The sequence below is a fragment of the Lichenostomus cassidix genome, chromosome 1Aa, assembly GCF_008360975.1.
Source record: "Lichenostomus cassidix isolate B80296 chromosome 1Aa, HeHo_3.0, whole genome shotgun sequence".
In the NCBI taxonomy this organism is placed as follows: domain Eukaryota; kingdom Metazoa; phylum Chordata; class Aves; order Passeriformes; family Meliphagidae; genus Lichenostomus; species Lichenostomus cassidix.
The window spans coordinates 51,150,582-51,161,530 of NC_139480.1; the positions used below are offsets into that span (position 1 = coordinate 51,150,582).

Consider the following 10,949-nt stretch of genomic DNA (forward strand, 5'->3'; position numbering starts at 1 on the left):
ATGAAAGGGCAATTTCCCTGCTTGACGATTAACCCTCCCAATTCCAGCCATTCCTCTCGGCATTTAGCCTCCACCGGTGTGTCCGGCAGGCTCCGGACAGGCAGCCCCGTTCAGTACCGAGACGGGCCGGGGCCAGGAGCACTCCGGGCACTGCGGGCGCAGCCACCGCCCTCCGGAGCCGCAGCCGCGCTCCGTGCGGGATGTGCTGACCCGCTCCGTGCGGGATGTGCGGGATGTGCTGACCCGCTCCGTGCGGGATGTGCGGGATGTGCTGACCCGCTCCGTGCGGGATGTGCGGGATGTGCTGACCCGCTCCGTGCGGGATGTGCTGGATGTGCTGCCCCGCTCCGTGCGGGATGTGCTGCCCCGCTCCGTGCGGGATGTGCGGCCCCGTTCCGTGCGGGATGTGCGGCCCCGCTCCGCCGCAGGTGCTGCGGGGGGACCGGCAGGGGACGAAGCGCTGTTCCGCCGTCCCTCGGCGCGTCGGGAAGCGGCTGCTCCGCGCACCTGTCCGGGCTGCCCGCGCCTTCCGTCCCGGTTCCCCGGGCTCCCGCAGCCCCATCCCGCAGCCCGCTCCCGGGGCCGCCCGCATTGCGTCGGGGGCGCGGCGCGCAGCGTGCGGGGGCGGCCGGCCCGGGGGCAGCGCGCATCCCTCCCTCCTCCGCCGGCCCCGGCCCCCGGCTCCCCCGCCCTCCCGCTCCCCGAGCTGCACCAAACAGCTCTCAGGTTTCTGCTGATACTGCAGCGTCAAGAAATGGCTCGAGTTTGCTCCTCGCTCTTATGCATTCAGCAGCCCTCTCGCTCCTGCCACACGCGCCCAGCTCCTGCCTCCTCCTGCCTCCGCCGCTGCTGCTGCCGGGACGAGCCAAGACCGACTCCGGGGATGCGGCTGCTGGGCTGCGGCGCTCTCACATCTCCCCCGCCGCCGCTGCCCGGCGCCCGGCTCCTTTTCCAGCTGTCCTAAGGGAAGAGAGCTGGAGAGCCAGCAGCTATCTAGGACTCCTTGATTTTATTGACTAACTCGAGCCTTTTGGAAAAGGTACTTTGCACTCTTTTCCACGCACACCCCCCACCCCCCACTGCGGTTCTCAGCAGAAACTAATTAAACCCTCTCGCCCTTGGTGCAGCCTAAGACAGTGTATGAATATTTCAGTGTCTCGCAGGCAGCCCTGTAAAGCGATCGCTGTGTTATAAAGAGGGGCGCAAGAGGAGGAGGAGGAGGAGGAGGAGGGTTAAGTTTGCCGCTGCGGTTTTTGTTTTGGTTTGGTTTTTTTGGATGCTGCTGCAAGGCGACTTGACGCATTCCGGCACTGGCTCCTACTCCTGACCGGCGCGTCTCCCCTGGAGCAGGTAAGGAAAAGCCCCTTCTCCCCGCCGCTCTTACGCTCGATTTTGGACGGTTTGGGTCTGGGATGTCGACCTCCCTCCCCTTGTCTCTCTCTCAATTACGTTTAGCTGCTACAAAGCAGGAGAGGAGATGCTTTGCTTCCCCTCTCCTAACCCCCCCAGTCGGTGCGATGAAGTTGTCAGTGCTCAGCTAAGTCTCCACAGCGGGGAGCGCGGTGCTCGGGAGACTCCTTGAAGGAGCTGACCCCGCTGAAGTTGCCTGGGAAGCCCTCCCGATGAGCTGGGGGCACCTTCCTGCCTTGGAGGCCTTGGTGCATGTCCGGGGATGCGTAGGAACGCGTAGAACTCCACATGTGCTGCCGTAGTGGGCAGAACGGGATGTTCCTGCTGGTGTGAAAGCCACTCTATTGCGCCTGAGAGTGTGTGTGTGTGTGTGTGTGGAGGGGCTCGGGGGCTGGTTTATTCTGTTTCTCTCCTCCCTGGCAGCCTTCATCCTGCAAGTGAGCTTTCTGCCTTCAAAGCAGAGTATTTCCGTCCCTCCCTCCCTCCCCAGCGCAAAAGAGGAGAGGACCAGGGCAGTGGTGGTGGGCGGGGGGGGGGAAGGAAGAGGCAGGTGATGGAAATTTGCTGAGTTGGCATTGCAAGGACTCGCCTCCCAGCCAGCCGGTGATTTATATATTTATTTCTATATTTATTTATTTATTTTATGTGTATGTGTGTGTGTGTGTGTGTGTGTGTGTGTGTATGGTAGCTTCGTGACAGCAGCCGCAGCGATGGTCGAGCCGGCGACAAAAGTGGACGGATCGAGTTAAAGGCTAAAGGAGACGGCTGGGGAGGGGAACCCCAGCCTGGGGGTGCACTCCATAGACCTTCAGCCTCCCGCTTTTGGGGACAGGACCCCTCACCTTACCTGCCCTCTGCCCCCCCTAAAGGTACTTCTTCCCTCTTTCTTCACCCTCCCATCCTCCCTGATGCCTTTCCTTTCATCCCGCCTCTCTTTTCCCCTTTTGGGTATTTCCATCCTTTAGGCTCCTCATCCATCCCTTCCTCAAGCTCCCCATCCCACCTCAACCCTCCACCCTTGAACCGCCCTGGGTCTCTCTGCGCTCCCCCATCCTCCTCCTCCTCCTCCCTTTCCCTCACTTCTCCCCTGGCCCTCGGTCCCCTTTCCCGTGTGCCACCATGACCGTGATGGCTGGAGAGAACATGGACGAGACTTCTGCGCTACCTGGCCACCCCCAGGATAGCTACCAGCCCACTGCCCACGACGACCACGAGTGCTGTGAGCGCGTGGTGATCAACATTGCGGGACTGCGCTTCGAGACGCAGCTGAAGACTTTAGCCCAGTTCCCCAACACACTGCTGGGCAACCCCAAGAAGCGCATGCGCTACTTCGACCCCTTGCGCAACGAGTACTTCTTCGACCGCAACCGGCCCAGCTTCGACGCCATCCTCTACTACTACCAGTCCGGGGGGCGGCTGCGCCGGCCCGTTAATGTCCCCCTGGACATGTTCTCTGAGGAGATCAAGTTTTATGAGCTGGGTGAGGAGGCCATGGAGAAGTTCCGGGAAGATGAAGGATTCATTAAAGATGAGGAGAGACCCTTGCCGGAGGGGGAGTACCAGCGCCAAGTGTGGCTCCTCTTTGAGTACCCAGAGAGCTCTGGGCCGGCAAGGGTTATTGCCATAGTCTCTGTCATGGTGATCCTCATCTCCATCGTGATCTTCTGCCTAGAGACATTACCAGAGCTGAAGGAGGACAAGGAGTACACAGTGCACCGCACTGATAACACAACCCAGGTCTACAAATCCAACATCTTCACAGATCCCTTCTTTGTTGTGGAGACCCTGTGCATCATCTGGTTCTCCTTTGAGCTGGTGGTGCGCTTCTTTGCTTGCCCTAGCAAGACTGATTTCTTCAAGAACATAATGAACTTCATTGACATTGTGGCCATCATCCCTTACTTCATCACCCTGGGCACCGAGATGGCCGAGCGGGAGGGGACTCAGAAAGGAGAGCAGGCCACCTCCTTGGCCATCCTGAGAGTCATCAGACTGGTAAGAGTCTTTCGAATCTTCAAACTCTCCCGGCACTCTAAGGGCCTCCAGATTTTGGGACAGACCCTCAAAGCGAGTATGAGAGAGCTAGGTTTACTAATCTTCTTCCTCTTCATTGGGGTGATTTTGTTCTCTAGTGCGGTATATTTTGCTGAGGCTGAAGAACCTGAGTCTCATTTCACAAGTATCCCTGATGCTTTCTGGTGGGCGGTGGTATCCATGACCACTGTGGGATATGGTGACATGTACCCTGTGACAATTGGAGGCAAAATCGTAGGCTCCTTGTGTGCCATCGCTGGTGTGCTGACAATTGCCCTGCCTGTACCTGTCATCGTGTCCAACTTCAACTACTTCTACCACCGAGAAACAGAAGGGGAAGAACAGGCTCAGTTACTTCACGTTAGCTCCCCTAATTTAGCATCTGACAGTGATCTCAGTCGCCGCAGCTCCTCCACAATCAGCAAATCTGAGTACATGGAAATCGAAGAGGATATGAATAATAGCATAGACAATTTTAGAGAGGCTAATCTCAGAACTGGCAACTGCACTGTAGCCAACCAAAACTGCGTTAACAAAAGCAAGCTGCTGACTGATGTGTAAACAAAAAACAAACAAAACAAAATCCCTACTGACAGCTTGAAGACTTTAGTGACACAGTCACACTTTGTAGATGCTTTACTGATAGTCTTTGAATGCTTTATTTACCTCGTAAATGCATTATTGCATTGCGAATCTTTGCTCTGCGATAAAGAAGCTTCCAGGATCCATGAAAGATAAAACTTTGTTTCTTTTCGAAAAGCATTTTCCACCTGGTAAATGAGAACCATTTGAACTAGTTTAGTTTTAAGCCGTTATGACACTAGACCTAAACTTTTCCACTCCCATCTCCTCCTTTTTTCTTTTTTTTTTTTTTTTTTTGGATAAAGTTATCTTAAACTAAGCAAGACAGTTTTTAGAGCTATTAAGCATATGCATGGATTCCAGTAAAAATATTCTGCAAAACTGCACAGTTGCAAGAAAGTGCATCAGATAATAATAGTTAAAAAAGGTTAGCCAAAACCTGCAGCGAGCATTTGCCGTGGTTTTTATGAAGGAGTGCAAATTTTCCTTCCGCCCCCTCTGTGAAAGATTCCATCCTTCCAACCTGCAGATCCACACAGCACCTTATTAAAAAACCTACTTAAGCCTGGTCTCTTTTGCTGGCCGTACAAGAGATATCCTAAAAGGAGAGTAACAAACAAAACTGAAGACAAAACATCTGCAATGCTGCTAAGTTCTCTCACATGCAGATGATAGGAACACACTTTCCCCCCCTACCCCATTCAGAACTGGATACAAAACTTTAAGCCCCTCTGTTGCAAGATAGCACAATGGAGTTTAATATAAGCATGTTTGAATTTGATACTATTTATTTTATGATCGCATGCTTGAAACGTTACCTCAGACAATAGCGGATAAGCTTTCGTTTGAACTGAATCTTCTAAAAATAGGTCCTTTCTCCTCTCTTTTTACATTTCTTTTCTTTTTCTTTTTGATTTGCATTCACCAGAAGTGCACTCCTTAATTTATTAAATCGTTGACTAGTAATTTAAAGTACTGTATTTAAGTGCGTATGTTAGTCAAATGGGAACAATAACTTTTGGAGATCAAAGCATGTTCAAATATTCAGCATTATGGCCTATTTGATTAAAGTGTAACTTGAATTAATTAATGCATGAATTCAATGATGATAATAATACTAATAATAATGATAATAATAACAACAATAATGATAACAATAAAAATTTTAAAAAATGCGCTTGATAGACTGAGGGCCTGAATGAACTGATTAGAGAAACCTGATTGTTTTCCTGCATTGCTCAGGGAAATGTGTTGGCTTTTGTCCAGGCGTTGTCAGAAAGGAACATATCCCATCCCTTAAAGGGAAAGCTATATGGAAAATTAGGAAGTCAGGTTATATATAGCAACACCTAAAACTTAGTATCCTCTATAGATGAAAGGTGCAGATGCATGCTTTTTGGTGCATTCTCAGAATGTAAACGAAACTTATCTATTATATGCATCCAAATTGCAGCAGCTGGTTTCTTTTTGCAGTCATCAGTTGAGACTTTTTTGTACCCCCCGAAACTCACTGAAGAGACTCAGCAGATTGATGTAGAGAGTTGCGCAGTGCCTTTATTTTACACCCCCCAAATTGCTGAAAGTGCCTCCAGGAACTGAATGGATCAGAGACCCCTGAGGGAAAGGTCAAGGAGTGAGTCCACTGTTAGGATTGCTCCTGTGCTGTCTGCTGGCACAGCACAGAAGGGTTTAGGGAAAGAAAGACCAAGTGTGAGTGAGAGGGATGCAGGAGAGGCAGGCAGAGACCACCAGTGTCCATGGGATACTTTCCTTCCCCAGCCAGTCTGATGCTGCAGGGCTCAGCGTTTGCTTCTGCCAAATAACTCACGGTTGTGTTCATGCAAGGCTTCAGGTTTCCCCAGGCTGTTTATAGAGACGCCGCTGCTACCACTGTATCTGCCCTCCCTTTCCCTGAGACGGATTTTTGCCCTGCAGCTTGGCCCTGCAGGGCAGGGTGCAGGAGGAACGTGGGGTCTGGCATGGCCCAGTCAGGCAACCAGACTGAAGGACTGTGCCCCTCTTTCCCTTAGATTCCCCAGCAGGTAGATGGGAAAGGCTCTGCAGGGCCCTCCTATCTCTCATTCCATCCCCTTTCAGATCTCATATCCCATCACAGCCTATGAGCCATTTTCTTCTTTATGGTCCCTGAGCTTACTCTACTTCCATCATCACCTGGTGAAGGAAGCAATGCTAGGAGAAGGTATCTTCTGCAACATGCCAGCCTTGACTGCTAGGCCCTGGAAGATAGTAACCTTTGGTCTGAGCTAATGTAGGCACTAATCTTAATTTTTCAAATGGACAAAGTTGAGGATCTTCATTCTGCACTTAGCATGTGGCCAACTGCTGTTGAACACGTCTCCTTCCACACTGTACAGATCCTTTCCTCCCTTATCTTTCTGATATATGTATATATGTGTATAAATATATATATATGTCTGTCTGCTCCTGTGTGGGTCACATACGTATGCAGACACATGTATATATAAAATAAAATTGAGGCACTTCAAATTAAAATCCAACCCTTACTCTGCAGTTACGCACAAGCTTGACCTGCCAGGTTTCCAGAAAGACTTGACTTTATTTCTCATTGTGTGACTTCTGTGAATTTTAGTGCTGAGAGAGATCAAGAATTGAGGGAGCTCTAACTCCTGCAAGAAGTGCAAAGCATCAGATAAAACAGGGCATTACATCCTCTAGGTAGATGTTGTAAAGCTTCTTCCTTGTCCCCTGCTCATGCCCCTGCCCATTGTACACCTCTCTCCCCATTAAATTCTACTGGTCCTGATCTTCCCAAACTCTTGAATCCTAGGATATGACTTCTGATGTCAAAATGGACTTGAATGCTGCACTCAGCTTATAAAACAACCATCTGACTAAACTAACAGCAATAATCAATTCAGTGCTATTGGAACGATGATCAGAAGGATGCCTTTGGGAGATGAGGCCTCACTTGGGTAGCTGCTGCCCCAGCTGGGTGTGCACACCTTTAAATTAATGTGCAGAGTGATGATCATTCTGCTTATGCACAGAGAAAAGTGCTGCATGCAGCGATTCCTTGTCAGGAGACTGGGATGGATCATTAGGACTTGTGGTTTGGGGAGCCTGAATGTTGCTTTGTCCATTTATAGCTCACTGCAAAGGATCTCAATCCACATGGAGTACAGGAATTAACCTCATGTAGCATAGGCATTTGTGTTCGACAAGTATGACAAAAAAAAATACAAACAACAAAAAACAAGGCTCTTACTCCCTTTACACAGGAGTGCTGAAATGTCTTTGTGGGCCTGAAGGTGCACTTAACAAACTGCCTGTTCTTATCAGCAAGTATCCTTTTCTTTATTTCTTCATTTCTTTTCTTTCCTTTTTATATATATATTTTTAAAAATTTTCTTCTTCTTTTTGCCCTTATGTTTCTTTCTGCCACACATGGACTCTAAGGGGTATTCTATGCAATTGGAAGAGGACTGGAAATGAGCTGATGGCCAGTTTAGTGCTTCTCTGAATGAGTCAAGAGAATTCACTTGGTAGGGACCTCCTGGAAGCAATGCCAATGTTGTGCTGGACAGGGAAACCAGTGGATATGGCAGTCTTAGCTGGGCTGTAGTTTGATGAGGGGAAGGCAGCTTTTCCAGCAGCAGGGGTCACTCCCTAAGCCTTCTTTACCTCCCACTGCTCTGTTCCTCTCTGTGCTTCTTAGCTGGTCCTGTGCAGCTTTTCCTTCATGCACTCAGAGAAGGGGATGAGGGGACTCACCTGGCAAGGGCAAGGCAGCAGTGCACTGCAGTGCAGAGGCAGGAATGAAGCAGAGAGGCAGCCGGCAGGAATCCCATAAGCTGGTATCTCTGCCAGAATTCCCCATCTGGTCCTACCGTGCATAGCTCTGGAGCACTAGGGAGAGGCAGAGGAGCAAGGGGGAGAGTGAAAATGAAAGACTCTGTGCCCCATTCCTTCACAGAACTGAGGGGTTGCTGCCAGACTGCCAAGAGCTCAAATGCTTTGTGTGGCAGCTCCAGCACAGACCATGAACTGGATTTACTTGTCTTCATGAGGAAGTTACGGTGCAGTAAGCCAGGCTGCGAGTTCACAGCATCCTAGCAAACCCATGCACATTCCCTGCGTGGAGTATCCTAAACCTTATATCCACTGGGGACTTCAGGAAAGGTAATCCGAATTAATGAAAGGTGTGCACTCAAAGTAGATTTGTTAAACTGCTTTAAAGCCCAGCATGGACATTCTGTTGCAGTATTAAAGCAGCCTTAATCTGATTTGGAGTCATTCTTTTTGAAAGGGAAGTAACCTGAATTGAATTAAGGCTGCTTTAATTCTGAACACAATGGGGCTTAATGCAGTTTACCTCATCTGCCTCACAAGTCCATTCAGACAGCTAAGCCTGTAGTAATCATGAGATGTACTGGAAGTGACCCCGCTGTGCAGGGGTGGCTGGGCAGAGCGTGCCCACGTGCAGACAAACTGGGTACACTGCTGCAGATTCACAGCCTGGCTTACTGAGGGGGTAACTCACACCCCAGTTCTGGGGAGTCCCTCCCTTTGTCCCTGGTTTGCACCTTTGTGAGGAGAATCCACCCTGCTGCCTCGGGGGAAGCTGGCAGTGATTGTGGCCCAAGGAGATGAATTTCTGCTTGCAAAACTGCTTAGCCTGATGTTCTGTTGGTCATGTGGATGAGCATTTGAGCTACAGTGCAAAGTGCTAGAGACAGGACAAAATTCAGCCAAAGTCCTCTTGTTTGCAGCGGTGATTTTTGCCCACGGAGAGATTTCAGAGATCAGACCCTTCTTAGCAAATCAGCTGTGTATTGTTCATTGTAGGCTGCAGTGCCCCAAATCGACAGCTGGAGTGGTGGCAACTTTTATTGACAGGGTTTTTTTTTATTAAGGGACAATTGTTTTCATTAGAAGTAGTACAGGAAGTTAGTTTCTATTATGAGAGAGCTGAAGCCCAAGTGAAAATCAAAACCTGCTGATCTTAAGGAGCTGAGGGCGAGTTTCACTTTTCCATAGTCCACACTTGAACAGTGCAGTTTCTTATATGCACATTTATTAAATAAAACACAATACACACTAGGTCAGGAACATCCGAAATTTATTAGAAATGGGTGGAAAGTTGTATTTTAGAACAAAATCTTCTGCATACATATGCAGTACATATAGAGAATATACTCCTTTCCAAATATGACCTTGATAACTGTTGCTTGAGGGGTGCCATTCTGGATTAATCTTTTCCCCCTGACATGAAGAAGAGGGAGGTATTGCAGCTTTTCCAGGAGTGGTCTGATCTTGTAGGCTTCCAGCAGCCTGATGCCAGTGATCCTCAGAGTAATTTCAGCCTCACAGGGATGCAGAGTCAGCTCCAAGGTGTGATTTACCCTGCGTAGCCACAGAGCTGGACAGCACTGGAAAGCTGTCCTTGCAATTGCACGGCAGGGCAAGTTTGTCCCAGACCTGCCTCCTGCAAGTCTGGAACAGCTCCTTTTCTGAGATGCTTTAACCAGGGACCTACACTTCAATTTTGGTTGGACTTAATTCAGGCTGTTTCTTTTTCTGTTTTCTGCCGTTCTGGCTTTACTTAATCAGGTGTAGGGAATTTCTTTTTCCTGAAATGCTTATCAAGTATTCTTAAAGGTGTCAGTATTTGTATCTGCAAAAAAAAAGAAAAAAAAAGAAACTTCAGGGTGTTCTACAGTTTCACTCAGTACAGGTGAACTTGCCACTGGTGAGGTCAACAATTTATGCTGTCAATGCATAGCATGCTTTGGTATTTTCAAAGGAAATAAAATGAAACTGAGGTCTTAACTGAAATTTGTCTCAAGGTTTCTGTTAATATCTATGTAATTCTGTATATTTCACCTGTTCACAGGCTCTAGCAAATGTCACCACAAGTTATATATAAAAAAAAGTCATTTTCCATTTCTAGTTTCTATGATAAAATGAAGACGCTGCATTCAGTTCCTTTAGGTGCATCAGTCTTTGATCCATGTTATTGTTTCAGTGACATTTCTATAATGTAATTGGGATCAAATGTATATTTTACTTTTGTACAAAAGTAAAAATGATATTTTTATGACTAAATTCCGCAAACCCTAACCTATAACCTGCTACGATGAAATCTTTTTTTTCCTTTCCTTTTCATGTAAAACACTGGGTTTTATGCAGTATGTCGGTTTGAAATGAATAAATAACAGCTGTCAATAGAACTGTAAATGGCCTCTCAGACATACCTCTGACTTTAAAGATCAGAAATTGCCGATGTGAAATATATAAAGTGAATAATCTCCATATGAAAGTGCACCATCAGGGCAACAAACCATTTAAGCTGACACAGCTGTACTTATTTCCACCATTTACCAATCGCTTATACTTTGGTTCAAGTATGTACTTCATTGTCACATTACAGCTCATTTTACTTCCAGTAGTGAAATTGTTTGACTTACCATTTTTAGAACATCTGATGTTATGAGTTCTTGAACTATTTGAAATGCATAGTTTTCATCTATGCAGTTTTACCTGCTTCTGTACTCGTTCATCTGTTCATACTTGGCATCAATTAAAGATAATTTTTAAGGATCTTACCCAGGTTTATTCTGTCTGGTTATTTTCTGGAGTCTGGTTTCTCTGCTGTCACTATTGGCCAGTTCTGTCTGAAATGAATGGCTGGTTTATTGACGGTTTTCCTGCTGAATGGCATAAGAAATGGCAATGTAGTGAGTGGGAAATGTGGCTGTGGGCTTTGAGAGGCTTGTAAATGTCAACTCAAGTTTTACAGTGCAATTAATCCAAAGGTTTGGCTTCCACAGGCATTGGATCTAGCCCTAAGTAATGTTTGGGGGCCAAACTGTGCTGCCTTCACTGCTGAGACATCCCACGAAAACCAGTAGAAATCAGGTGAAAGCTACTGGCCGTGAACA

At 47.9% G+C, this 10,949-nt stretch overlaps 1 protein-coding gene across 3 annotated transcripts; it reads left to right on the plus strand.

Moving 5' to 3' along the window:
- Positions 1–677: 677 nt before the first annotated feature.
- Positions 678–10,613, plus strand: KCNA1 (potassium voltage-gated channel subfamily A member 1). 3 transcript variants are annotated; one of them, XM_085048923.1, is made up of 3 exons: positions 678–1,039; positions 1,154–1,350; positions 2,099–10,613. In XM_085048923.1, exon 3 carries the CDS (start codon positions 2,530–2,532, stop codon positions 4,003–4,005), a length of 1,476 nt encoding a protein of 491 aa, XP_084905049.1. In that variant the 5' UTR covers positions 678–1,039; positions 1,154–1,350; positions 2,099–2,529; the 3' UTR covers positions 4,006–10,613. The 3 variants fall into 3 exon arrangements, with proteins under 3 accessions (XP_084905049.1, XP_084905048.1, XP_084905051.1); XM_085048922.1 differs by having other exon boundaries at positions 678–1,350; XM_085048925.1 differs by having other exon boundaries at positions 678–1,350; positions 2,376–10,613.
- Positions 10,614–10,949: the final 336 nt, after the last annotated feature.

What these genes read in the sequence shown, in the direction of transcription:
- KCNA1 (XM_085048922.1), top strand. Translation starts at nt 2,530, where the DNA reads ATGACCGTGATGGCTGGAGAGAACATGGACGAGACTTCTGCGCTACCT.